We start from the raw sequence: 27074 nt of genomic DNA, 5'->3' as shown, positions 1-27074 counted from the left end.
CTGCCGAGATGGGTGTTGATGGCTCTGCCTCGACGTACAAGTACCAATCGGTCAGGCAAGGTCAGGTATCCCACTCTCACCTCGTTGTGTAGGGGATCTGCGTGGAGTACCCCGTGTCTAGAGAACGCCCCCTTGCCTACGTCAACACTGTGTGTATGATTTTGTGTGTGTCTCTCTCTCATCGCCCCGTGGATCCCCCAGCTGTGGCTGCTGCATGAATTTTTCTTTTTTTGGACAAGGGAGAGAGACGGAGAGTGAGTTGAGGTGCATAGTCCAGGCCGTTTTAAAGGGCTGGTGCTCTCCCTCTGTTTTGATCCATACATCTCTTGCTCATTCACCCCCTTTGCTCCCGCGGCCCCATATATATATACATACCTATATATATAAATACCACATATAAGTCACCCGTTCGCCAAGTGTCCGCTTGCACTCCTCGTTCTTCTCCCCCTTCCCACCTACACCAGAGGAAGAAAGCAGCATCCAATCGTTCACCATGAAGCCCCAAACTCTCGCTCTTGTTGCCTTTGGCCTCCTGTCTGGAGAGGCCATGGCCCAGACAACAACCAACGGCGGCGGCGTGCCCCCCCTCATCTCGTCCGTGTCTGCTGCCATCTCGTCTGCTATTGCATCTGGCAGCGCCGCTGCTTCCAGCGTTCGCTCCGAAGCCTCTTCCATCGCCAGCAGCCTTCGCTCTGAAGCCTCTTCTATTCGCTCCAGCATCACTGGATCCGAAACCAGCGGCACTGAGACCAGCAGCACTGAGACTGCCACCACTGTGACGACTACAGGCGAGGTCACCACCACCATCAGCACTGTCGAGTCTGCCACTACAGAGCCTGGCACGACCATCCCCGGAACTACCAACAGCCAGACCACCGAGCCTGGCACCACTATTCCACCAAGGACTCGCTCTGCCACCACTCGCGTCACTACCAGAACCGCTGCTACCACTTCTACCTCTACCGGCCTGGCTATTGCTCCTACTGCTGATGCTAAGCTGCTGGCTCCCATCCTCGGTGCTGCCGCTGCCGTCTTGATGCTATAATCACATTGTATCTCTGGAACTCTCCTTTCTATTTCACATTCGTCGGAGGACTTGATGATATGGAATGGAAGTGGGGAGAAGGGGGGCTCGACAATTCTGACTTGAAAAGAAAAAGAGAATTACGCATACATGGACCTACTAATTAATTGTGCTTGTCTGGCCGACACACGACGGCGTTAGTTATTTCTTTTAAATTGACCTTTCAGTATTGTCGCTCTGTGCTTTTCTCTCCTTTTGGCGGGACATTTGGTGGTAATTAATGGTAATAATGGCTGAAGTGAGGTGCTCAAAAGAATTAATGATGCTTGATTTTTGATTTCATCGTTGCAGCACATGAAAGTTTGTATTGATTAGTTGTCGTCTGAGTGCCTAATTGGACAAAATTGCTGCTGAATACGAGCGCGTTTACGGAATGCCATATGCTTGTGATACTGATATTGCCCCTAATAATTGAGCAATTAAATAATTCCGTTTTCACAAGCCATCTCATCTGGAATTCATCAGCCTTCCGGAAGGATCTACGGAGTAGAACGTTGAGCCAATCAGTTGGACGGACAGCTTCGGCCATGGCTGGTTCGGCGATTTGCCGTCTGTGTGGCGGCCGCCTCGAGAGCATATACGTGAGATTGAGGGGAGATTGAGTAATAACGATCTCATTGGGATCGATATAAGAGTGTAAAATAAAATAAACTATACAGTGGCTTTTGGGATTTGATAGAGAGTGAATCGATTATAAGTAGACGTGTTCATGGGCATTGAGATACGGCGTTTGTATGTTGCGCCAGTAGTTGAACTGAGATGCTCATATATCTTAAGTGTTGAGCTTACTCGTCACTCTATTCTTTCTCGCGCAATGAAGGGGTATTCACGCACTACCTAAGATGTGCAGTTTTTCACTTTAATAAGAAATTTCATCTATACTAATTTGTGGCACTTTAGTACCAAAGGTTGTATGATGAGTGAATCCTAAGGCCAGCCCTCTGAAAAGCCACATTGGCTAAGATAAGTCACAAGTATGTCTTCATGTGAATCACTTTGGAAATTCATTATCTGTCTCTGTGTTAATTTTTGTGATACTAGTTGCCATCTCTGATGCTCATGGTTCATCTTCCGGCCAGAGTCAAAGTCCTACCGAAGATAGGATACATGCATATGTGCGGCATCAAGCATTCGGCAGCTTGCCTTGCTATGTGGACATAACAAAGAGCGATAGAACGTCAATTAATTGTAAATAATTGAATTGTAATGAATTTTATGACTCTTTCATCAAGTTAATGCAAGTCAACCTCTGTTTGGCGGTGTCGATGCAGAACCAGCTGTTGAGCACCTGCCACCGCCTTCACCGGCTCTCATCAGGCAACAACTGGCCCATTTCTTTTCTCTCTTCTCTCTCTCTCTCTATTTCAGTTTCCATTCTTTTTTCTCTCGCAAATCTGCACCTTGGATTTCTCCTCTCCTCGACAATTCCCAAGCTTCATCCTGTGATGCTGCCGGAGATGGCTCCCGCTGCAGCTCCAGACGGCGATGGTGCCCAAATTATCGAACCACAGCCTGAAGTGGACGAAAGTGTGATCTCGATACCGACTCTTTCAGTCACGGAAGCTGAAGTAGGAGATGAGGATGAAGAAGCTGAAGAGGACGCTCCCGATGATCCCATTGATCCTGCTCGCCTATCAGCTCCCAGGAAGAAGAAACGAAAGAGCAAGACAACGGCCAGCAGAGGTCCAACTGCATTGCCCAAGTATCGTGGCAATGGATTTGAAGGTAGAGCACTTCATTCTTCACAGTTTTAAAGGTGATTCACCACTGAACAAATGTAGAGTATTTTGCGGACCCTCCCATGACTCCTCAGGAAGCGATGGAAGAGAAACAAGAGATATACTCCCCGTAAGCATCATTCAACAGCATCCTGGACATTTCTTGAAGCTAACAAGAATCTACAGAGATATTTCCTTTGAGAGGTACATCAACAATTTGAATACTTTTTCTCTTCTTGTTCCAGTTCGGCTTCCAGTTCGGCTAACTTGGCATATAGACGAATGCAGTCATGCATTCAGCGATTTCGCTCTCGTCGCCGCATCCAATACCCAAGAACCACCTATTTCGACGACTACCTCTTCCTCGGCGGCGTAGATACGAAACCGGGAGCCTACACTGGACTTGATCCAAAGGAACTCAAGCAACTCACGGCTGCACAACGTCGCGAAGCAACATCCAGAGACGTCATCTACGAAGGCACTGGGGCTGGTGGCCGTTTTTACGACGGCGACGAAACCAAGTGGACTGTCGACTTTGCCGGCGTGGCAGCGGGTTTCCTCTCTCGAGCCATCATCCCGTTGACTGGTCTCCAGACTGGGCCCATGGAAGACGCGATAGATGTGGTTGAGAATTTCCTTCGATACGTCCTCCATCACGACGTCTGTCCCGAGTATGAAGAGAATGTCAAAGAGGCGCTGAAAGTCTGCCTTATGGCCAGAGAAGAATGGCCAATGCTCAACTCTTTGCAAACGGCCCTCCCGGGTCTCTTCAACTTTGCCGCGACTGAGCTGTTCTCGAAGACTGATCCAGACGCCTGGGCTTTTGATCTATTTCAGATTCCTGAAGGATTCGATGCCAAGTCTGTCTTTTATTCAGTCGTTACCATGCTGGAAGACTTTAAAGCGTTTGAACACCTGTTTGGCAAAAGCGTTGAAGTTGTGGATCAATACGAATGTACCCTGGAGATAACAAAAGTCAATCTCCCAGCCAAGGAGTTGATTGAACAGTTCCAGAAGCTTGCCATCACTATAGATGACAACAAAAAGATCCGACTCTTGCCAATGGGTAAAGTCACTCTCAAACCAGCCGTGATTGAGGATGGATGGGTCGAGCCAGACATACAGCATCCCCTGCTAGGCGAAGAGATTGATCTCTATTTCGAGCAAAACATCCTTGCCAACCTCAAGCCGGGTATGAAGATGACGCTGGAAATCTGCGACCTTGGATCAGACGTTCGTTTTGTCAAGCGCATTCGCAAGATTGTGCCCTCATTCTACACGTTTCTTGCGCAGGAGTTGATGATTCACTTCAGGGCTCCTCAAGAGAACGACCGCCCTGCACCATCGGTTCACGATCCTACAGCAGAAGACAACCAGCCAATGGAGGAATAGCATATGGGATATTTCATTTCCACAAGATGATTTAACCAGCTTTATTATCAGTAGCACAGGAAAAATTAGTTCGGGCCATATCAAGGCCACCTGGGCAGATGTAAGAGACCAATGCAGAACCTTTGACCTAATCATGACATGTTTGTGAAATCAACGCTTTGAACAGTACGCAATAAGAAAGAAGATTGGGAAAAGAAAGGAAAGGAAAAGAAAAAAAAAATGTGTGAGAGAGGGCCAAGTTATCTAAACAAAGACCAGCTAAAAGGGCACCACGCCGTCCCTCTACTCTCCATCCACCCGACCTTTGTTTGCAGCATGGTATTTACTGATATCGCCGCCCTGGCATCTGTATCTGCATCTGTATCTGCATCTGTATCTGTCGGCATTGTTTTAACAGCCTGATAGGCTAGTGGCGGCAAATCGCGTCTTCCCATTTAATCCCGTGTCTGGATCTTGTGGTCGCCAGCAACAACCTCGGCGTACGAAGGGGGAACGCCTTGGTTATCAGAGCTGCCCGCTCCAGAATTTACAACCCCGTGCTGTTGTGGCTGGGGAGAAGGGCTGGGCTGTTGCTGAGAGGTGGTGCCGTAGTTCATGCGGCCCTGTTGCTCCTGGGGCTTGGGCTGCTGGCAGTGAGGGCCATGGGGCGACTGGACGTAGACGTATGTGACGCGGCCGCCGCCTTGCTCGTTGGGAATAGCCTCGTACTCGTACGGCGGCTCGGGGTACTTGGCGATGATGTACCAGGCGTGGAGCAGGCCGGGGATGAAGCCGAGGATGCAGAGGAGGATGTTGATGAGGGAGTCGGCGCTACAGATGCCGCACTTGACCCAGACTAGCGACGACGGTTAGCGATTTCCATCACGCCAGGCAGGCAGCAAAGAAAGAAAAAAGAAAAAATATTATCGACGGAGCACAACAGACAGAGACGCAAAACAAAGAGATAGTGGGGTGATGTGACCTACCAGGCAGCGGGGGGAAGAGAATGGCGAGAACACCGAGGAAGATGTCGGCAGAACACATGGTGGCTTTGCTTTAGTAGAATGAAGCTGGCGATGGCACGGTTCGCAGTCTGAAAGATTCAGGGTCTAGAGTTGAATATACGAGTAGACGGCGAGAAGAAGAAATCAAGGGTCTCTTTGTCGTCGCTTTTCTCGCCCTACCAGAAGGGAAGGATAAATGATAAAGAACGCGAAGTGGGCTTGTGACGGATGATGACGCTGCTGGAGCTGGCTTATTGAGAAGGTTGCGTAATGATGGGGCGGAAGCTGGAGGCGTGATTGGCTGGATTTGGGGGGCAAAGGGGATCCGCTGAAGGGAGGGCTGCGTAGGTACTCCAAACAATTTTTTGGGGGGTTTATTGTAGGGTAGCTGTAGGAGAGGGAGATGGTCTTTGGATATGTACCTACTAAGGTAACGAACATTAGTAGAGTTGAATTTATAGGTGAATTTGTTGACGATATACTGATGCCATCACTCTTGCTTAATGAAGAGTAACTAAATACGCTTTTCATCTCCAAAAGTAAAATATCGTGGGATCTGGGAAGCGAGGTGTGTTTGCCTGCAGCTTGGAGGAGTTGAGTCACTGCTCCTACAGCAACACGCACTTGATCCAAATCAAGTCTAGCATCCAAACGGGCTATGCTGCGGCAAAATGCTACCGTACCCTTTGAATACCTATGTAAGTACCTACCTAATATGAATGATGGCATTATTCCATACGAATAGTAAGCATTCTCGTATACGAGTAGATGTTGCTACGTATCAATTCACGATCCAATCAAGATGCTAGTCATCACATCATGCTATGTAGATATATACATACATACATACAGATGCAAGATGCATCTCTACCGTAGCTTTATGCAAACTCCATGCAGTAGAAATCGCATCAATGACATGCTTCCATAAAACTGGGCCCCCCTCTCTCTCGGTCAAGTCCCCCCTCACCGAACATCTCCCGATCTTTAGCCTCGGTCAAGAGGGGGCCTCACCGTGAACTTTTCTACAGTACTAGCAGCCTTGCCGTTTAGCGCGTCTCATGTCCAATCCACCATCTTTCAATCCTGCGCCTTGCAGGACCCCAAACCGCAAACATGGACGATCTTTTGAATCTCGAGCTGCTGTCCCTCGTTTCAAAGGTCACCTCGGAGCTCCAGAACCATGTTGGAATCAGCGACAAGACCCTTGCCGAGTTCCTCATTGCACAGCGTCTCGAGAGCAAGTCCAGCGATGACTTCCGCAAGAGGCTCGACGGGCTCAATGCCGACTTTCCTCCCAGCTTGGTCGACAGCTTAGATCGTCTGGTGGTGGCGATGCACCCCAAGTTCAAAGGCCAGAACGGAGATGCGCATCACGACGAGTCTCACCACCATCGGACCTTTGAGGAGAACGAAAAGGTGTTTAGCGGACTTGCTATGCCCGACAAGAAACCCAGCTACGACGGCGGCGCGGACGCTATCGATGATACACTGGCGCTTTTGGAAGGGCTTGAGGGTAAGGCCAAGAAAGAGAAGGCGTCTAGAAAGAGGAGCAGAAGCCCGGAAGACGAGGCTAGAGAGTCACGATCACGGAGGCATAGATCAAGATCTCGAGATCGGCGGAAGCGGGACAAGCACAGGTCGCGATCACGATCCCAGGACGCCGGCAACGAAGACTGGCGGGATGGATTCCGAGATTCCAGGAAGTCGCGAAATCGACGACGACACGATTACAATGACGACCACGATCAGGACGAGTTCAGCCGCGCTCCTGCACCCGAAGTGGACGACGAGCCCATCATGAACAAGGTCTACCAAGGTCATGTCACCGGAATCAAGGATTTTGGTGCCTTTGTCAACCTGCATCACGTCAAAGGAAAAGTCGACGGATTGGTTCACATTTCTCGCATTGTCTCTGGCCAGCGTGTAACCCACCCTTCGGATCTGCTCTCCAGCGGTCAGCAGGTTTGGGTCAAGGTTGTTAGCATCGAAGGCCACAGGATAGGACTGTCCATGAAAGATGTCGACCAGGAGACCGGCAGAGATTTCGAACCACAGGCGAGGTTGACGACTGGTGCAAATATGGAAGCACTTGGTGGCGGTGGAAGAAATGGATTCGTCGAGGCTGCCCCCGCAATGCCTCGCGATTCATTGGGTCCCCCCAGGCGACAAAAGAAACGAATGACGTCGCCAGAGCGATGGGAAATCAGACAGCTTATTGCATCTGGAGTCGCAAAAGCATCAGACTATCCCGATCTCGAAGAGGATTACAATGCGACGCTGCGTGGAGAGGGCGAGCTGGAGCTGGAAGAAGACGTTGACATTGAAGTTCGAGAAGAGGAGCCGCCCTTTTTGGCTGGTCAGACTAAGCAGTCTTTGGAACTTTCGCCTATCCGAGTCGTCAAGGCCCCTGATGGATCCATGAACAGAGCCGCCATGGCAGGAACAACACTCGCCAAGGAGAGAAAAGAGTTGAAGCAGAAGGAGGCCGAAGAAGCTGCCAAGGAGGAATCGAAAGAAAACCTGTCAAATCAATGGAATGATCCAATGGCCGACCCCGATAAACGCAAGTTTGCCAGCGACCTGAAGAATGCAAGAATGAATACCAGGACGGATGAAGAGCCCGAATGGAAGAGGGCAGTCATACCCAAAGGACAGTCATTGGGCAAGCGTACCAACCTCAGCATCAAGGAGCAGCGAGAATCCCTTCCCGTCTTTGCGTTCCGTTCGCAGCTGATAAAGGCAGTGCGCGAGAACCAGATCTTGATTGTGGTTGGAGAGACTGGCTCGGGAAAGACGACCCAGCTGACCCAGTATCTCGCAGAAGCCGGGTTTGCAGATGACGGCATCATTGGCTGTACCCAGCCCCGTCGTGTCGCTGCTATGTCGGTTGCGAAGCGTGTGGCGGAAGAAGTCGGCTGCAAGCTCGGTGAAGAGGTTGGATACAATGTCCGTTTCGATGATTGCACCAGCCCTGCTACCAGGATCAAGTACATGACGGATGGTATGCTGCAGCGAGAGATTCTCATGGACCCTGACATGATGCGATATTCATGCATCATGCTTGACGAGGCTCACGAGCGAACCATTTCTACCGACGTCTTGTTTGCCCTCTTGAAAAAGGCATTAAAGAGGAGGCCCGACATGAAGGTCATTGTCACTTCAGCCACCCTTGATGCCGACAAATTCTCCGCCTACTTCAACGAGTGTCCCATCTTTACAATCCCGGGCCGAACGTTTCCAGTCGAGATCTTGTATTCTCGCGAGCCCGAATCTGATTATTTGGATGCTGCGCTTGTCACAGTAATGCAAATTCATCTAACAGAACCCAAAGGCGACATTCTCCTATTCTTGACTGGTCAGGAGGAAATCGACACGTCGTGCGAGATTCTGTATGAGAGGATGAAGGCTCTTGGGCCGAGCGTACCGGACTTGCTTATCTTGCCCGTATATGCCCAGCTTCCGAGCGAGATGCAAAGCCGAATTTTCGAACCTGCGCCTCCTGGAAGTCGAAAAGTTGTCATTGCTACAAATATTGCCGAGACATCCATCACCATTGACGAGATTTACTACGTTGTTGACCCTGGCTTTGTCAAGCAAAATGCCTACGATCCCAAGCTCGGCATGGACTCCCTGGTTGTTACGCCCATTTCCCAAGCGCAAGCAAACCAGCGAGCCGGTCGAGCCGGTCGAACCGGCCCTGGAAAATGTTTCCGTCTGTATACCGAGGCTGCCTACCAGTCAGAGATGTTGCCGACAACCATTCCCGAAATTCAGAGACAAAACTTGGCAAACACTATTCTAATGCTCAAGGCAATGGGTATCAACGACCTCTTGCATTTCGACTTTATGGATCCGCCTCCCATCAACACCATGTTGACAGCCTTGGAAGAGTTGTACGCCCTCAGTGCGCTGGACGACGAAGGCCTGCTCACTCGTCTGGGGCGAAAGATGGCAGACTTCCCCATGGAGCCATCACTGGCCAAAGTGCTCATCGCTGCGGTTGACCACAAATGTTCCGACGAGATGCTTAGTATAGTAGCCATGCTCAACCTGCCCAACGTCTTTTATCGTCCCAAAGAAAAGCAGTCGCAGGCCGACCAGAAAAAGTCAAAGTTCCACGACCCTCATGGAGACCACCTGACCCTTCTCAACGTGTACAATGCCTGGAAGCACAGTGGCTATTCTAGCCCCTGGTGCTTTGAGAACTTTATTCAGGCGCGGTCGATGCGGCGTGCCAAGGATGTCCGAGACCAGCTTATGAAGATTATGGATCGCTATAAACATCCGGTTGTGTCTTGTGGACGCGACACACAAAAGGTGCGACAGGCACTCTGCACGGGATTCTTCCGCAACGCAGCGCGCAAGGATCCCCAGGAAGGATACAAGACTCTCACAGAGGGCACACCGGTATACCTTCACCCTAGTTCGGCTCTCTTTGGAAAGCAAGCTGAGTGGATCATCTACCACACGCTCGTGTTGACGACAAAGGAATACATGCACTGCACGACGAGTATCGAGCCGAAATGGCTGGTTGAAGCGGCCCCGACGTTCTTCAAGGTGGCACCGACAGATAGACTGAGCAAGCGGAAGCAAGCTGAAAGAATTCAGCCACTGTATAATAAATTTGCTGGAGAAGACGACTGGAGACTCAGTGCTCAGAAAAGGGGTGGAAGAGGTGGCGGTGGTGGTACATGGGGTTAGAAAATGGGGATACCTGTCGAGTGGAATCATGTGTTTTGGTGGAGGAAGAACTCTTTCTTACGCGGTTTTATATATTATGGGTGCATTGTGTGTTGTTTTGCATGGAGTTTTTCGGGCTGATTATGACGGGAAGAATCCAGAGTTGAAATCACGAGACTAGCGGGTTTCTTGGACAAGGAGGTGGTCTTTGATATATTCTAGAATGCGAATCTAATTCAAGACTGAGATTTCACCAAGGTTTGAAGTAGACTCTACCTCTTTTGCCGTGCTGTTTGTTTTGCCGTTTGTGAAAGATGTTCACGTTGCATATTCGTACAACTAACGGCATATATGACAAGTACTCTGGGACGTGGCCACCTTCTATGCTACTACTATTTGTTTGACAGCTTGTGATTTGTCTCATCTTCGATATCAGCATAACCAACGGCATCTCAGTGTCGAGTCCATGTACTCTTGGACGTTGGCCAGTCGCCAACTGTGGTGAACTGCACTCCATAGAGTCTCGTACGCCCAACACAAGAGATTGTAATTTGCTTTTAGTTGGATCATGTATATTATCAAACTAGCCGTCTCACACCCATCAAACAAGTGCGAATCAGGTCCTCAAACCCATACACGTAGTAAGCAACGGCCTACTCACTCTTGATGACCTGAATCTCAAGCAGTTCCGCAATCTTCTCGCCCGAAAGTCTCTCCTTTCCATTGGCCTCAAGATGCCCCTGAAGCTCCTCCGCACTGAACTTGCCCAGCTTTCCAACCCCGAGACTAAAATGGGTTCCATCCTGAAGCACAATGAACGGCTCACCAATCTCATCAACACTTGTACAATCTGTATAACGCATTAGTATAAAAAAGTCACCAACACACACTGAAAAAGAGCAACTTACTCTGAGCACCGGCCCGCTCCTCAAGCTCCGCACGCGCCATCTTGCGGCAGCGCGGCAAAGGCGAACACGGCTCCATGAAGCGCACCATTTGCACGCCCGTAATCTGCCTCTTCTTGGACGAGCAGCATGAGTTTGCCTTCTTCACGCTACACTCCCCTTTGCCGCAGTTATTCCCTTTGTTCTTTCGGTAAGTCTGGACGTAATCCAGTTCGTTGCCCTTTTCAGTGTAAAACGAGGCGGCGGAACCGGAAGTGAGGCCGTAGCATTTGTGCACTTCCGTGATGTCAAAGTCAACAAAGGTGCCACCGCCGCAGTTTAGCTGGTCGAGGTAGAACTTGGAGTTTCCAGCGTTGACGACGGCGAGCTGGGAGGAGATGAAGAGGAGAGAGAGGGCAGATGCGAGGATAGAAGGCATGATGAATGAATGGCGAGTGGATGGATGTAATTGATGTAATTGATATACTAGGTGATCGTCTTGAAGTTGGAACTGCAGCAATTATCGTGGGCATCATGGTTATACTTATACTTTTTTGTGATTGAATGAGTGATATTGAGCTACTTATTCTGAATGAGTTGTGATCTACTGTAATTTGACATCCAGACTAATAACACAGAACGCCGGTGAGGCTGAACTGCCAAACAACACACAATCCATCATCTTGAAGCCAATTTAAGTGTTATGTGTAAAGGATGTCACGCTAAACTGGTCCATCGCAAACAGCACTCGATAAGCGATATTCTGGCGTTGGATGAGATCCCGTTGAACCCAGATCCGCATATCCTTGCGGAAAGAACAAAACAGAATTATGGCTTCCCATCACCCATGCTGGGATACATGGGATTGAAGAGATGTCTGATTCTCTGCCGCGTTTTCCAGCCCCTGCCGCGAGTGATTCAGGCCAAGTTCTTATATGGGCCGTAATTGCCCAAAAGTAGGCCGTCAAAGCATTATGATGAGACCACTAGAAGAGAACTTCCTTGTTGGTGATGCTGTGTCCGTAAAGAACCAGAAGTAGAAAAAGAGGTTGGTGCCGGATGCTTCCTCGAATGTGGGAGTGAATGTAACGGCACCAACTGACGAACAAAACACGAAAATGACAAATAGCAACGATAAAGTCGAGCCCGTGATATCCATCATCTCGTTATTCATTCCTTCTCTTCCTGCGTCTCTCTCTCTTCTTGCTCTCCGTTCACACAAAGGCCCGCCGAGGCCGCGTCCTGCACAACATCGGAACAGAAACGATCCGGGTTCACACTCTGAAGCCAAAGTCTGAAGCTCAGCTCTCCGTTATGGGACTCGACCATCTGTTCCAAACGGTTGCGTATGGCAGTTATTGTGCCGGCTCTCTCTTTGAGAAATAGAGCCTCACGGGCACCGGCTCGCTTGTCAGCCTTAACACCAAGTACGTCGAGGCACATCTGAGGTAGGAATAGCACAGGTTATGACGCCGGATGAGGTCGTTGTCACGAATGACATCCAGCGCTGTCGACAGAGCCTGAAGCTCGCCACTTAGAGTCACGTATATATTTCTACAACGGCGTAAGCCAAGGTCTCCAATTGCTCTACCAGCTATGTTGTAGGGAGATTCTGGACCGAAATATGCGACCCAAGATGCAAGCCGAGAAACCCTAGCCGTCGCTATTGCCGCCATTCCATGTTTTAGAGCCGCGAGGTCTGGCGCAACCCAACGACTGAGTTTTTTGCTCATATGAGTTATCCCATCTGCAGCGTTGGTCGAAGTCTGTCTCCCAAGGAGACACGGTTGTGGTAATCCTTCCTTGAAGGGTCGTAATACTCCATTTTGTAGCCGTCAGAGGTATTCCTGGCAAGCGAGCCGACACGTTCCTAGTCGTCGGCTTCGCTGGCAGAAGCGGCCGCAATATTGTTGGTACCCATAATGATACGATGATACTCGAATGCGCTGTGCTGTTGTGAATGGGTTGGAAGCGTGCTTTGCTTGCTATTGTGCGTATAAAAATGCATTTGACTTCAAATACAGCATGTAGGTACATCCCTGGTTGAGTACTAAGGTAGTGTGCTATCCGGAGCACACAAGATTCGCCGTTTTGAAGAAGACATAAAGGGAAGCGCATTTACTTTGATAACTACTCAGATATTTGCTATTTTATATATTTTATATATTTTTTGTATTGTTTCAAATAAGCAATAGGCTTAGATACATGCCTACATCTTCTACCACTTGAGTCAATCTGTGACCAAGTTGTTGGGAAAGACAGACGGTGCATCTTGTTCTTGGATTTGAGCGTGATTCACATGAATGAGATAACCATGTATCTACATGCGGCAATTTTGCCAACATAAGTATATAAAGGTGTGTGTTTTGCCCATCATTCCTTGTTTTGAGGCTATTCACCTTTTATCGACAGCGCCTTGATTCGCGCATACACACACTTGGTGTACTCTAAACACGACACATGCATGCGTGTGTTGGTTCGCATCACTCTAGGCAGTCTCCAGATGACAGATAGAACCCCCCTCATGAAATGTCCAATTTCACAAATTTTCTGAACCAACGGGCATGGCTGCCTATCTTGAGGCTGTACACGCATGGGCCTGCAGCATGGCCCAACTAGCTTGTTGAGAATCCCGCAAGCATGGTAGCTAGATCTCGATGTCTGCGGAGTAAAGGTGTGAAGAGCTATTGAAGATTTGGAATGTGACCATGGGGTAGACAGAAGGACCATGGGTTACAACGGTCTAGTAGATATGGCGTGACAGAGTTTGTCTGTATTTCATTTGTGGCTGGATAGATCCCACGCGAACTGGGCAGTGCTGTTGAGTTGAATCCATGTAGGCAAGCGTTGTTTGGAAAATATCTACGTGTGCTGGTATTGTTCATTACAGTCATCAATATGACTAGGTTCAATATCATTCTTAGCATGGATGCTCTGACTGGCGCTGTTGGCGGTTTGAAGTCATGTTGAGTATATTCCACATATACCGTTTCCACTGATTGGCACCCAAGATCTGATTGGGTACGAGTCTGAACACGACTTTGGCATTGATAAGGGTATACCTTGCTCAAGGTGCCTACTACCTACCTACCTGGGGTGCTATATGAACTGAACCGAGACAAAATAACACCGCAGCTGCGTCATAGTTCCATCTCGACATGTCGTAGTGTGAAGCTGCACGCATTTTTAGCGCCTGCACTTGCACGCCAACCGAGTGCCTCTTGTTCGTATCCGTGCCTAATTTTGCTACGGGGTTGAGAGGGCTGAGCAAGCCTCGCGATGCAAGTGTCAGCGGCTACTAGAGTTGGAGAGGCTCAGCCTTTGGAGCCCTGCCTGCTCCCTTGCGGCGGCGGCAGGCTATCGGTGCGTCATTTATAGTGGGAAATAGCAAAAGAGAGCACATGTAATGATGATGGTGATGATGATGGTGTTATTTTGGTCCGGGAACAGCCGTGAATGACAAAGCCCGGAGTGTGTTGTATTGGTCACATCTTCTGACTACATGGACATATATGTGTGAGGTCAGAGCATATGTACATAGATGGGCCGTTGGTGGTGACACTCGTTGTGTCAACTCCATTCTCCATTCCCAGATGACCAGCTCGCTGCTTGTACGCGGTAGGATCAATGCGATTCGGGCGTGGCTGTGGTTCTGGCGCTGACACGTATTGGCATGTAAGTGAAGGGTTTTGACGCAGCATTTGGCACCATGTGGTTGGACATGTCCGTGCTAGAGAGTCACGCGGGAGTGAAAAAAACGGGAGTGAAGACGCTGTGAACGGGAGCTTGACCCGCTGTTGACGCGGGAATATAGCGGTGCAACAGTTCCATGTTGGGTTACCTAGTGCTAGCATTAGCTGTTTCATGTCTGGTCAATTCACTTGGAGGGCAAACATGGCCGGGCACACAGTATGTGAAGGAAGATGTTGGGGGTGAGTGAGGAGAGAGAGGCTGAGAAGATGGATTGATGACAGCCTGTCCGAGTCTACAGCTGAAGTCAGTGACTCTTCAGGGCTCATCCCCCCCTGTAGTGCACTGTAGAGGCAACCTGAGCCTACATCTCGTCAAATCAATCACATCCATCACGTCAAACCACATCCTCACATCCTCGTTCTCGCTCCCCCCCAATTACGTGCATCTGCCCGCGTGGCAATGCGGAATCAATCAATCCATGTGAGAAATCCCAACAGTGCGCCTTACCCAAGATCTCACACGCAGACGCCGCTGCTATTGGCTGGCGCTGAACTGCGCTGAATGTGGCTCAGCTGGCAAGGGGGCGACAAAAGTGATTTGCTTTGGGGGTCAAGACGCCTGCTGCAGCCGCTGCAATGGGCTGCCATGGGCTGGAGAGGGCTGGAGAGGGCGCTAGAGCGTGCAACCCGCAGGCTATGCCGTCCCGGGCCTGGTGGCGGGAGACAGCGCTTGTCGTGGCCTGTGTTGGTGTCCTGTGCGTTGCGAGCGAGCGAGTCGGTCAGAAGCCGCCACTCTTTGTTTGTTCACCTGCAAAGCAGAGCTTCCCGTCCACTCACGAATTCACAGACAGGCCTGCACACAAGGCATTTTCTCTCCTTTGCCCTTTGGCCCTTGCGATTCCGCCCGCCTATAAAACATAAACCCTCGGCCTCTCTCGCCCTGACTCAGCGCCTCTCCCGCCGCTCGACATGGTTGCGCGATTCCTGTGACTGCGGCGGTCCTTGAAACCCGAGTCATCTTGCAGCCTGCAGCCGTGCCCTATTTCGGCGCCAATCACGACCCTTTTTTTCCGTGCACTCTCTATAGCAATACGATATCCTAAAAGACACACTACAACACGGCGAGAAGGAAAAAAGGAAAAAGAAAAAAGAAAGGAGAACTGGATTATCTACACCAGGAAATCTTGGCCATGGGTGGAAAGAAGAGGATTCCCACCCCGGACCAGCTCCGCGACTACAACTACGCCGTTGCCGGACAGTGAGTGATCCCGCGCCTCTGTGATGCGTGCGCGCAAACAAGGAAAAGGGGGGAAGAGACGAAGAAGAAGAGGAGGAGGAAGAGAAAGAGAAAGAAGAAAACTGCCTCATCATGTCCTTGTATGCTAATTCATCCCTCTTGCGCAACTACAGTGCAGGCACCTTGTGCGACGCCGACGGCGAGCTCTTCATCAAGCCGTGCACCCAGACCGAAATCGACTTCTACCAAGCTGTCGAGACCCAAGGCTTCCGTGCCTTTGCCGACATCATGCCCATCTACATGGGCGAGTTGCGGCTGAGCAATCCCGAGGAGGTGCCCCTCGATGATGCGCTCATGGGTGTCATCGCGGGCAACGGCGACTTCAAGACCTCCAAGGAGCAGATCGCCGCGACAATCGCAGAACATGTCGCAAAGGCCACGCCCGATACCGCCTCAGATCAAACCACATGGGTCCCTACTCAGGGCAAGAAAATCAAGACGGACAAGTCAGTGGTGCTGGAAAACGCCTCGTTTGGCTACAAGAAGGCAAACATTCTCGACGTCAAGCTCGGCGTCCGGCTGTGGGCCGACGATGCCCCTGCCGAGAAGAAGAAGCGCTTTGACACAATCACGTCGCAGACGACGCACGGAAATCTGGGCTTCCGCATATCCGGCATGCGAGTGTATCAAGGCTCAGAGGATGAGTCAACGTGGGACGAAGAAGGCTACCAGATCTACGACAAGGATTTTGGACGACTGACAGTCAACGAAGACAACGTCGTTGACGCTTTTCGGAAATTCATCTTCAACAAGGCTGCTGGCGTCGACCAAGATTTGGGCAGAGCTGTGTGTTCCGCGTTTGTCCGAGATTTGCAACGTGTCGAGCAGGTCTTGGCGAGTCACGAGACCCGCATGTACTCGTCGTCTCTGCTCTTCATCTTTGAGGGCGACGGCGATGCCCTCGCCTCTGCTATTGAAAAGAACAACGAAATCATAGAGCGTGATTCTGCCGAGGCATACACCTGCCCACCGGTCTCGCGCACAAACATGAGGCTGGACAACCGAATGGACAGCGGCATCGTCTTGGAAGACGAAGACGACTACGAGGATGTGGATGAGGATGAAGACGAGGATGACCTCCAACTGCCGCAGATCTACACTCTGAAACTCATCGACTTTGCGCACGCAAACTTCACCCCTGGCCTGGGGCCCGACGAGAACATCCTTACTGGAGTCCGGAGTCTTTTGCGGATTTTCAAAGAGCTGGCTGGCGAAGATGACTAGACTCATGCACGATGGCATGGCTTTCTTTTATTGGTCACTCACCCCGTATTTGCACCTGTATATACATGATTGCACCCCATGGGATGGATGATGGGAGGGGCTGCCGGCGTTGTGGGAATTTGATGGCTTCCTCTTGCAAAGAAGAAAAAAACAAGGGTGGACAACATTTATACCTTTTGGAAGGAGAGTCTTTCCTGATACCCCAGAGAAGTCTGAATGACGAGGAGGGAAAAAAGCAAACAGACACAGAGAGACAATACCCAAAACGAGGTGTTTGCGGTGTTACTTTGGATGGAACAAAACGCGAAAGGTAGAGCACGGCTCCGCATGGAGATGGGAGGAGATGTCCATTTCTGCGTATAATGACGATATGACGGCCTGGGCGCAACGGAGGTTTTTTTTTTTGGTTTCTTTGATCTTGTTTGTTTCTACGTTGAGTCTTTTCTCAGCTGGAGTTTTGGGGATGTGGAGTGAAGATGCGGGTTGCATGCATGGACAGGATTATACATGAGATGTTTAGAAAATAGTGTCGTCTATCCACGTACAATACAGACAAACAAGAGACAGCGATAGAAGCTCTCCTATTTTCAGCATTTCGCTCTATTTCTTCGTCTCAACTCCCGCGAAATTATCAAGTATGCCTGATGATCAACTGAGATGCAAGATCTGGGCACCAATGCAGCCCAGCTGGAACCTAGTTTTTAGCGCTATGCTGGAAGACGTCAGCGGGCCGTTGGTGTCCCAATTGACGACCATTCACAGCTCTGTTAGCAGGTACTTTTCGCCGCATAACAATTTGGTGGAATCGAAGTGTATCTTCTATTGCAATAGGCAGGCCCCACATGTCGCACTGGTTCCCGCTCTGCACTTGTCGGTACGTATCGGCAGTATCGATCTCAAGCTTCGAGCTTCAGCTTCAAGCTCAGCAACCGATTCGAGACTCCAACATCTGCCTTGTTCTTTCTTCTTTATGTAGGCGGCCATGTCCATCCCCGGCCTTGGGCAAATCCCGGTACAAGTGCGTCACTCTTTACTCTCTGCGCTGCTGATTTGTTCATCTGATTGGCATCAGCTCTACTGACATTGTCTCAACTCTCTTCCTCTCTCCAGGCGGCCGTTTCCTCGACGCGAACCATTTCCCTCCGCCCAGCTTGGGAATGGCGATTCCAGGTGCCCACAGGCGGTTCCCTCACTGTCAAGGTCCTCTCGGGCACAGCCGAAAAGGACGGCGTCGAGCTTCCGCTGCGCAATGCCTACACCTTCTCTGGCATCAAATCCAAGATCCTGACATGGCACGGCTGCGAGCTGGAGATTGACGGGCGGTGCGACAATGACGCCATTGCCGAGTACTCGAATCCGGTCGCGAATCCAGCGACTTCGCACGTAAACCTCCACGCACGGCTCAACGACATGCGGGTGGATGCCACGAAGCAGCGGCGCGAGGGGCCTAGAGTGCTGGTCGTCGGGCCGCCCAACTCGGGCAAGACGACGCTGACCAAGACGTTGACGAGCTATGCGACGCGCCAGGGATACCAGGTTATAACGGTCAATGCGAATCCAAAGGAGGGCATGCTGAGCCTGTCTGGGACGCTGAGCGCCAGCGTGTTTGCGACTGTCATGGACCCCGAGGCTGTGGACGGCTGGGGCTCGACGCCGACAAGCGGACCGAGTACGATACCCGTCAAGCTACCAATGGTGTTTCACTACGGTAGGGAATCTGCGGAGGATGATGAGGACCTTTACCGCGAGCTCATCGCAAGGCTCGCCGGAGCAGTTAGTAGCCGCTTGAGTGAGGATGACGAGGTCAAGGGGTCGGGGGTTATTGTGGATGGAATAGGAATAAGCGAAGACGGCCAGATTGGCCTGGAGCTGGTTGCGCATATTGTTGACGAGTTTTCAAGTAAGGCCGTCCACCACCAATGGACTCATTGGATCTGGAACTATGAGATTGCTAATATTTGGCATACAGTCAACATTGTGGTGGTCGTTGGATCGCCCAAAATCCACACACAGCTTTCGAGCCGGTTTGCGAGCGAAAAGACAAGTCTTGGAGAGTCAATACAGGTGATTTCCATTGACAAGTCCGATGGCGTGGTGGAGAGGGACGAGGCCTTTCTGGAACACTCGCGCGAGGCTGTGATTAAGGAATACTTTTTTGGAGACGCAAAGAGGACACTGAGCCCTCAGATTCAGCAAGTTGACTTTGATAGCCTGGTCATCTACAAGCTTGCAGACTGTAAGTCACTGTTCCACATCACTTGATATGCAGACCACTGATGATGATTTTATCTACAGATTCACCCGATGAAAAGCACAGCTTGATCGCGGAAGAACCTTCATCTCTCATGCAGCACTGGACTTTTGCAGTCATGAATGCCTCTGTGCGCGATAGCCCGGACGTGGTTCGCGCTGCCAATGTGATGGGGTTTGTCTATGTGGCGGATGTGGATGAGGATAGGCGGAAGATTAAGATTTTGGCACCGGTGAGCGGGAGACTGGGAGACAGACCGCTAGTATGGGGCAAGTGGCCAGAGCCGTACATTAACCTATTGGGATAGAATTGTTTCGAAAGCAAGTCAAAGTTTGTCATGGATATTGCGTGCAAGATGGTGTGACTTGGTGTGACTATTGCCTGTGTTTGACACTTCTTGACAGGTGACTGCCGGACTTGAGGCTTGTGTTTGTGTTGCCTATTCGCTTATGCGAGGGATCAAGGTACGACATCTATCTCGATTTCAAGAGCAGGACGCCGGTGTTTTAGTTGGCTGCGCCTCGCACCCGAAGCACTTATGCTGTCTGAGGCATCAGGTGGCATTGCCAAGTACACCATATGCAGCACCGGCATCACATGTACGCAAGCAACTCCCTCGAACAGGGACTTTTCGACAAAAGACAAACGCAAGGGAGGGGAAGGGGAGCTTAGCATCGGTCTTGCGATTAGATGTGGCCTTTTGGCAAACGAAACGGTGAACGCGCGTCGAGCCAAGAAAGACGGAGGAGAAGAGCCAAGAATCTGATGAGGTGAGGGCATGGGTGAATTGCTCCGGTTGTGCCCGCGTTGGTTATGCTTAATCGATTAGTGGCTTGGTTGTGGCGGAAAGCTGGAGATTTTGGAGTTTCATTGTTTGCTTGCTTGCTTTACACAGTGTTGTTTTCGACCGAGCTACATAGGCCCTACATGTCGATGACGAGGGAGAAGAGGTTTCGCTTTATCAGATTGTACAGTATTGGTGCCGTCGCCCCGTGTGGCTTCTCCGTCTTGCCGCGCCGATGCTGTAGAAATTGCGTATTGCTGTGTCATCCAGCGTATTTGATTTGATGTCGGACTAACACGAAACAAGACAAGGTGTGGATGAGACGTCGAGCACGTGTACCGCCACTTTGGGCAGCGGCCAGTGCGGGCGTGGATACGTAAGATTGACGGGATATCAGAGTAGTGGGAATGGTGTGTCTGCCAAGAGAATTGGCGTAGTTGTTGTTGGATAGAGGAAGTGATTTGTTTAGGAAACGGGGTGCGGGGTTTTGGGAGACATGGGGGGATGAGGATGAGGGTGAGGAATTGTGGTGATGATACTCATGATGCTGGGACATGTGGTGGTTTATGGGCTACCCTGGATGCTCTGGGTGTAGCTGATGGGGGCTCGAGATGGCTCCCCAAGGAAGCAAAATAGAAACAGAACATACTTCAGACGAAAATAACTCAAAATAACATCTATGACGGCTCGTGGATTGGACAAGCAACTAGCACCACCATGGCAACATGGTTATATACAGCCAGATGCACTACAACGACGCCGTGCAGCCACTGACACGCTCCACACGTTGTCGTCGCTGCTGTGCTCCAGCTATATCACGGGGGCGGGGCATACGAAGTCGTTGATGCTGCCGCCCAATTGGCCTGTGTCTGGGGTCACGGACTCGCTAGCCCAAGGGCAGATCCCGGCAAAAGGCTCCTGTTTAGAAGGGATATGACATGATTGCTGGTGTTGGTGCGTGTGTGTTGATTGCCGTTGTGCCGTGGGGTGCAGCAGCACGTGCCCCCATAGGATAGTATTTGGAAAGCTGGGGGGGGGGGGGATTGAGTGGAAAAGTCAATCGACTTGCTGTTGATGTTGATGTTGATATTTAGATGTATTGATTGCTATGAGATGGACTTGTATGATAGTTGTAAATAGCTGCAGCTCTGGTGGTGACTATCAAATCACATGGCTGCCATTATCGATAGGCAGAATCCAGATGTACTCGCACCGCCAAACTCGATAACCCCCATGAAGCTTCTCTCCTCCTCCAAGCCCTTCCCCAGCTCCCTCGTCGCCATGAACTCAATCTCGCATCATCCTCACATAGTGTCTCTTGGCATATCACACACAGCAGCTCCATGCAAACTAGCTCCAAACTGCAGGGTGGGCTGCGGCTTTGTCTCCAAGCGGAAATCGGGTCTCTCATCCCCTCCACACCCTGCATATCGTCTCTTGTATCTATCCGCCGCCTCCGTTTGATAACGGCCTGCTGTCTGCGTTGCTCGGCTGTGATTTGCTGGCTTGTTGATCGGCCGGCCAGGTGCTGTCGGCCACGGCACAGCTCCGTTCCATCATTATAAAGCCGAGTGGGAAGCTACACTCAGTCCGGGATGCCTGCTTCCCCTTCTTCCCTCTACCCTTTGCCTTTCCCAGGCTTCATCTCGCCTTTTTTTTTTTCTTGTATCAAACAAGGTTGTATCTTATAGCTACCTGTATAGTTAGCCAGACGGATCTTGAAGGAACTTGGAATACTTTTTCTCCCTTCCATCCCTTTCTCTTGCTTCATCTCTACCCCTCTCATCATCGTGTCTGCCCCTCCATTCGCCACACCACAAAAGGGCAAGGAGGTCAGCCGGTTGAGTTTTACCCAAACAAGACTATATAAGTACCTTAAATACAAAGACCTCGTGTCTTTTCCCGGCTGGAAACAGCTTCTCGTACCCGTTCGATGGGAGAGACCGTTATTGTCGTCACGAATGGTGCACAAGACGCCAACGCCTCGTCGGACTCGTCGACCCTCTCCAGCAGCCAGGACGACCAGCCTCCTATAGCGGAACCCCCCGACATATTAGCTATAGAGAAGCCGCATTGTCCTCATACTCTATCAGCCCGTCGAGTTGCTGAGCTCCTCAAAACCGACACCGAAGATGGACTAAGTGTCGAGGACGCTGCCGCCCGCTTGGCGCGGGACGGCCCCAACACTATCAAGGGAGCAAAGGGCATCTCCATCTGGGAGATCTTTCTCCAGCAAGTTGCCAATGCCTTGACCGCCGTGCTCATTGCCGTCATGGCACTGTCCTTTGCCATTCACGACTTTGTCGAAGGTGGCGTGGTCCTGGCCGTCATTCTCCTCAATATCATCGTGGGGTATGTTGCAAAAAAAACTGACGCAGAAAGGAAGAGACCAAGCCTACTGCTATAGCCATTATTTTTTCTTTCTACTTCTTTCTTTTCCTCCTCTCCAGACGAAAAACGTCTATATACTCCCCACTCTTCTTCATGTCTTGCTCACACATTATGAAATAAAATTGCAGGTTGATCCAGGACTACCGCGCTGAGCAGACAATCCAGTCGCTATATGCCCTGTCCACTCCCAAATGCAAAGTCATCCGCAATGGTATCAACGATACCGTCAAGGCAGAAACCCTGGTCAAGGGCGATCTGGTCTGGCTTTCCACTGGAGACGTAGTTCCCGCCGATTTACGTCTGGTTCAAGGCATCAATCTCGCAACAGACGAGTCCCACCTCACGGGTGAATCTGTAGCCATCAGCAAGAAGCCCGACGCCATCTTCAATGATCCAGACCTCCCCATGGGTGACCGCACAAATCTGGTCTACACTGGAAGCTCTGTGACTCGAGGCCGGGCGACTGGCATTGTAATATCCACCGGAATGCACACCGAGGTGGGCCAGATTGCCGAGCTGCTGCGTCAAAAGAAGAAGCAGAACACAGGCTCTGGCCCCGTTAGCAGATTCTTCATCAACTGCTACCAGACTGCCAGGAACATTCTTGGCCTAGAAGGGACGCCTCTACAAGTCACGCTAAGCAAGTTTGCTCTCCTGCTCTTCGCCTTGGCCATACTGCTAGCCGTCATTGTCTTTTCCGTTAGTTTGTGGGAAATCGATGACAATGTGTTGCTGTACGGCATCTGCGTGGGTGTCGCCGTTATTCCGGAATCCCTCCTTGCCGTGCTTACCGTCACTATGGCTGTCGCTACCAAGGCAATGGTTAAGGGCCATGTAATCGTTCGACAGATGCCGTCTCTCGAGGCCGTTGGCGGAGTAACCAACATTTGCTCCGACAAGACCGGCACTCTCACCCAGGGACGCATGATTGCTCGCAAAGTGTGGCTTCGAGGCGGTCTCGTTGGACTTATTGAAGGCACCGCCAATCCCTATGATCCAAGCAGCGGCACCGTGTCGTGGTCTGGATCCCTCGTAGGAACTTGCTTCAACGCCTTTCTCGACACTCTGGTTCTCTGCAACAACGCCACCGTTACGGACGGCAAGAAGGAGCTCGAGACTGACTCTAGTAGTGTCACAACGGCCTTTGGGTCAGATGAATGGAAGGCAGTGGGGGAGCCTACGGAGATAGCTCTCAAAGTCTTTGCTCTGCGCTTTGGAAAGAATAGGACTGCCGGCGATGAACTCGTCGCAGAGCACCCCTTTGACTCGTCGTGCAAACTCATGAGTGTTGTCTATGGTAAAGACGTTGATGCAACGTCCCAAGTATACACCAAAGGTGCCGTTGAGGTAGTCGTGCCGAAGCTTGATGAATCTGAAGAGCTGAAGCAGACGATCCACGCCAAGGCGGAGGAGCTCGCTGCTGAAGGCCTCAGAGTGCTCTGCATCGCCAACAGAACCCTGGATAGGGAAAAAGAAGACCCCCACGACCGCGCCCAGGTTGAAAGTGGCCTCCACTTCTTGGGACTCGCCGGCCTGTATGATCCTCCTCGTCCAGAGACGGCTGGTGCAGTATCGCAGTGTCGCCAGGCTGGTATTGCCGTGCACATGGTGACAGGCGATCACATCAAGACGGCAACTGCGATTGCATACGAAGTTGGAATCTTGTCGCATGACATCCCCTTGTCTCCGACAACTGTCATGTCGGCAATCGATTTTGGCAATCTCACAGACGGCCAGATCGATGCCATGGATACCCTTCCGCTCGTCATCGCCCGATGCAGCCCCTTGACCAAAGTCCGGGTCATCAAGGCATTGCACCGCCGAAGGGCGTTTTGCATCATGACTGGCGACGGCGTCAACGATTCGCCCGCTCTGAAGCAGGCTGACGTGGGCATAGCCATGGGCGATAGGGGAAGCGATGTGGCCAAGGAAGCGTCGGACATGGTGCTGACGGATGACAACTTTGCGTCCATCGTGACAGGCATCAAGGAAGGACGCCGTCTCGCAGACAATATCCAAAAGGTAAGCTTGTTGACTATCTCTAAGCCACAAACTTGCACACCGATAGTTGGAGCTAACGTGAACATGCTTCAAGTTCCTCTTGCACCTCCTCACTTCTAATCTTGCCCAGGTTATACTTCTTTTGATTGGGCTGGCCTTTAAAGATGCGGATGGAATCGCCGTGTTTCCGCTGTCTCCGCTTGAGATCCTCTGGGCTAACCTGGTTACCTCATCACCCCTTGCTCTCGGCTTGGGCTTGGAAGAGGCGCAGCCAGACATTCTGCAGCGCCCACCCCGCAGTCTGCGGTCGGGGGTCTTCACCCTGGATCTGATTCGGGACCAGTTCGTGTATGGTACCTGTATGGGATCTCTCTGCCTGGCGGCTTTTATGCTGGTGGCTTATGCGGCTTCCGGGCGGGGCTACCATGACCTGCCTATTGACTGCAATGAGCATGGCCATGACGGATGCGGCCTCGTGTTTCGTGCCAGGGCTACGACGTTTGCTACGCTGAGCTTCTTGCTTCTGATTACTGCTTGGGAGGTGAAGCACTTTCATCGCAGTCTGTTCAACATGGACGAGAGGTGGAAGGGTCCCTTGTCCGTCTTCAAGACGGTCTATCACAATCATTTCTTGTTCTGGTCCGTCATTGCAGGATTCGTTATTACCTTTCCTGTCATTTACATTCCTTATGTCAACAAGGCTGTGTTTAAGCACCAGGCATTAACGTGGGAGTGGGGTGTTGTGTTTGGCTGCGTGGCGGTCTATGTTGTGCTCATTGAAGCCTGGAAGGCCATCAAGCGCCGTTATAGCCTCGGCATCGACAAGCATCCTAACCAGGCAACCGTCTCGCAAGCGTAAGTCTGTGTGTGGCTGAGTCTGAGTCCGAGTCGTGAGTTCCGCAAGGCATACCAGAGGAACAGGGATTATTTCACTCTTTGAAAGTTTGGGTACTATACTATCAGAATGTCTACGGTATAAGTATAAGTATAAGTTATGCAGTATTAGTTTATTCACTCGTTTGGCACAATTTGGAATTTTTTTGAGTTTCGTTTCTCCTGTCAGATATCGCGTAATTTCATTCTAGTAAGTGATGTGTGTGTCTGAGTAGGCTATCTAGTAAAGCAAAGTGTCGTGAACCGTATCTAATGCTAGCGTGGAACGTAAAGTTGGTATATAGTTGGGATAGTTGGTATATGTGAGTGAGTTGAGCCGATGGGCCAGATGCTTTGAATGCGACAGAGAGGTTTGAGAGTGTGTTGGTTGGTTATGTTGGCGTATGGTGTTTAAGCAGTCTTGATGTCGGTTTGGATGACCTTTGGTTGTGTTAGTTTTGGGGGATTGAAGGAGTAAAGGTTGATGAGAGGAGACGTACAAATTTCCAACCGCTGATGCCTTCCCACTTTCCGCGGACGTACATTTCGTAGCTTGAGTAATGATTAGCTTCTTTTGTCCTTGATGCTGTTTGGGGGAGTTGCTTACCATTGCGGATCGCTGATGCGGTCGACGAGGGTTTGGATGTGGGGGTTCTTGTCGAGAGCCTCGGTCCAGTCCCATGGATCGGCGTTTGAGGCTGCCTTGTCCTGTTTTCTTTTTGTTAATGGCTTGTCTATATATGATGTATGTGTCAATTGAGGAGTGTTACCTTGAGCTCATTGGCGGGACCGTTGGGAATGTCCGTGTAGACACGCTTCTTGGACTCGCCCTTGAGGAAGTGGGAGGTTTCGCCTTTCTTGCTGCCGGCGCGGGTGAAGCCTATTGAGAAGCGGGTTAGATTACGGGAAGAGATGTTTTAGAGGGACTAGGGGGACTGACCTCCTGTGAAGGTGACTTCGGGGACGAGCCTGAGTGAAGCATGTTAGTATTGATGAGATGGTTGAAGTGAGAGAGGGGGAGGTATGCTTACTTCATCTTGGCGGTGTATGTGATGGACATGAGCTGTGTGTAGCCGGAACAAGTGACGGTGGTTCTGGAGTAGAGTTAGCTTTGATGGAAGGGGGAATGAAAGAGAGGTTGGGCGTACGCTCGGTTGGCGGGACAGATGACGGGGCAGTCGAAGTCGATGTTGAGGGTGACTTCGTTGCGCTTGGTGTCTACGAAGGTGTCTGTTCCGTTGAAGGCGGCCTGAGAGACGATGAGTTAGTTTTGGAGAGGGCGTTATTTCATGTTGAAGGCATACCTTGATGTTATCGGTGACGACTTGCTCAATGCCGGTGGCGGAGGCGTATCTAATAGGTGAAATGATGACTTAGTTTTGTTTGGTGAGCGAGGGAGGCGGTGACTTACTCGTTCTGAGCGGTAAACATGGCGGCGTTGGTGTGAGTGATTGACTCCGTCTTCGTTTCCTTGATGGCGATGTTGACCTGGGTGCTACACAGGAGGGTTAGAGGTGAAAAATGGTTGTAAGCTCCAGTATACTTACTTCTCGTCCTGGGCTGGCACTGTGAGGGTTTTGACCTGTATGGGTTTTGGTTCAGCATAATTGATCGACGATGGCGGACTAAGGGGGAGTACGGACGGTGAAAGGAGAGAGCTCCTGGATGATGGGCTCGTCGAATACGAAGTCAGAGAACTCTGCTGTCCAGTTGTCGAAGCGGAGACTTGTGCACTGCTTGTTCTGAACGCCAACAGTTAGCCTCCCCCCTGATCAAAAAAACTCCAGGGTATGAATGTTTTTCTCTCTTTTTTTCTCTTC

General features: G+C 50.8%; 10 protein-coding genes across 10 annotated transcripts; 7 read left to right on the top strand and 3 right to left on the bottom strand.

Annotated features, from left to right (window-relative positions):
• Window positions 1-331: 331 nt before the first annotated feature.
• On the top strand, window positions 332-1365 carry TRIVIDRAFT_216297 (uncharacterized protein; the record flags this gene model as incomplete). Its single annotated transcript, XM_014099539.1, has 1 exon — window positions 332-1365. One exon carries the CDS (start codon window positions 494-496, stop codon window positions 1043-1045), a length of 552 nt encoding a protein of 183 aa, XP_013955014.1.
• A 1176-nt stretch (window positions 1366-2541) lies between these two features.
• Window positions 2542-4194, top strand: TRIVIDRAFT_50337 (uncharacterized protein; the record flags this gene model as incomplete). The annotated part of the gene is made up of 3 exons (XM_014099538.1): window positions 2542-2809; window positions 2866-2932; window positions 3081-4194. The coding sequence occupies 3 exons, from the start codon at window positions 2542-2544 to the stop codon at window positions 4192-4194; spliced, it is 1449 nt and encodes a 482-aa protein (XP_013955013.1).
• Window positions 4195-4292: 98 nt separating this feature from the next.
• On the bottom strand, window positions 4293-5320 carry TRIVIDRAFT_90642 (uncharacterized protein; the record flags this gene model as incomplete). The annotated part of the gene is made up of 2 exons (XM_014099537.1): window positions 4293-5029; window positions 5160-5320. The coding sequence occupies 2 exons, from the start codon at window positions 5215-5217 to the stop codon at window positions 4629-4631; spliced, it is 459 nt and encodes a 152-aa protein (XP_013955012.1).
• A 970-nt stretch (window positions 5321-6290) lies between these two features.
• TRIVIDRAFT_153798 (uncharacterized protein) lies at window positions 6291-9878 on the top strand (the record flags this gene model as incomplete). The annotated part of the gene is made up of 1 exon (XM_014099536.1): window positions 6291-9878. The coding sequence occupies one exon, from the start codon at window positions 6291-6293 to the stop codon at window positions 9876-9878; it is 3588 nt and encodes a 1195-aa protein (XP_013955011.1).
• A 632-nt stretch (window positions 9879-10510) lies between these two features.
• Window positions 10511-11180, bottom strand: TRIVIDRAFT_223512 (uncharacterized protein; the record flags this gene model as incomplete). Its single annotated transcript, XM_014099535.1, has 2 exons — window positions 10511-10707; window positions 10766-11180. The coding sequence occupies 2 exons, from the start codon at window positions 11178-11180 to the stop codon at window positions 10511-10513; spliced, it is 612 nt and encodes a 203-aa protein (XP_013955010.1).
• Window positions 11181-15592: 4412 nt separating this feature from the next.
• On the top strand, window positions 15593-17523 carry TRIVIDRAFT_90638 (uncharacterized protein; the record flags this gene model as incomplete). Its single annotated transcript, XM_014099533.1, has 2 exons — window positions 15593-15691; window positions 15844-17523. 2 exons carry the CDS (start codon window positions 15624-15626, stop codon window positions 16952-16954), a joined length of 1179 nt encoding a protein of 392 aa, XP_013955008.1.
• TRIVIDRAFT_216296 (uncharacterized protein) lies at window positions 16692-17523 on the top strand (the record flags this gene model as incomplete). The annotated part of the gene is made up of 1 exon (XM_014099534.1): window positions 16692-17523. One exon carries the CDS (start codon window positions 16966-16968, stop codon window positions 17266-17268), a length of 303 nt encoding a protein of 100 aa, XP_013955009.1.
• A 366-nt stretch (window positions 17524-17889) lies between these two features.
• TRIVIDRAFT_83533 (uncharacterized protein) lies at window positions 17890-19546 on the top strand (the record flags this gene model as incomplete). The annotated part of the gene is made up of 4 exons (XM_014099532.1): window positions 17890-17972; window positions 18065-18854; window positions 18924-19190; window positions 19250-19546. 4 exons carry the CDS (start codon window positions 17937-17939, stop codon window positions 19510-19512), a joined length of 1356 nt encoding a protein of 451 aa, XP_013955007.1.
• A 2376-nt stretch (window positions 19547-21922) lies between these two features.
• On the top strand, window positions 21923-25240 carry TRIVIDRAFT_59192 (cation transporting ATPase; the record flags this gene model as incomplete). The annotated part of the gene is made up of 3 exons (XM_014099531.1): window positions 21923-22341; window positions 22509-24402; window positions 24512-25240. 3 exons carry the CDS (start codon window positions 21923-21925, stop codon window positions 25238-25240), a joined length of 3042 nt encoding a protein of 1013 aa, XP_013955006.1.
• A 183-nt stretch (window positions 25241-25423) lies between these two features.
• TRIVIDRAFT_216295 (uncharacterized protein) lies at window positions 25424-26809 on the bottom strand (the record flags this gene model as incomplete). Its single annotated transcript, XM_014099530.1, has 10 exons — window positions 25424-25695; window positions 25755-25806; window positions 25862-25962; window positions 26025-26134; window positions 26195-26223; window positions 26286-26348; window positions 26403-26503; window positions 26559-26607; window positions 26666-26749; window positions 26802-26809. The coding sequence occupies 9 exons, from the start codon at window positions 26683-26685 to the stop codon at window positions 25666-25668; spliced, it is 555 nt and encodes a 184-aa protein (XP_013955005.1).
• Window positions 26810-27074: the final 265 nt, after the last annotated feature.

This window comes from Trichoderma virens (genome assembly GCF_000170995.1).
Source record: "Trichoderma virens Gv29-8 chromosome Unknown TRIVIscaffold_77, whole genome shotgun sequence".
Classification (NCBI taxonomy): Eukaryota; Fungi; Ascomycota; class Sordariomycetes; order Hypocreales; family Hypocreaceae; genus Trichoderma; species Trichoderma virens.
Note: the sequence above shows the minus strand (reverse complement) of the source record. Positions and strands in the feature narration are given on the sequence as shown.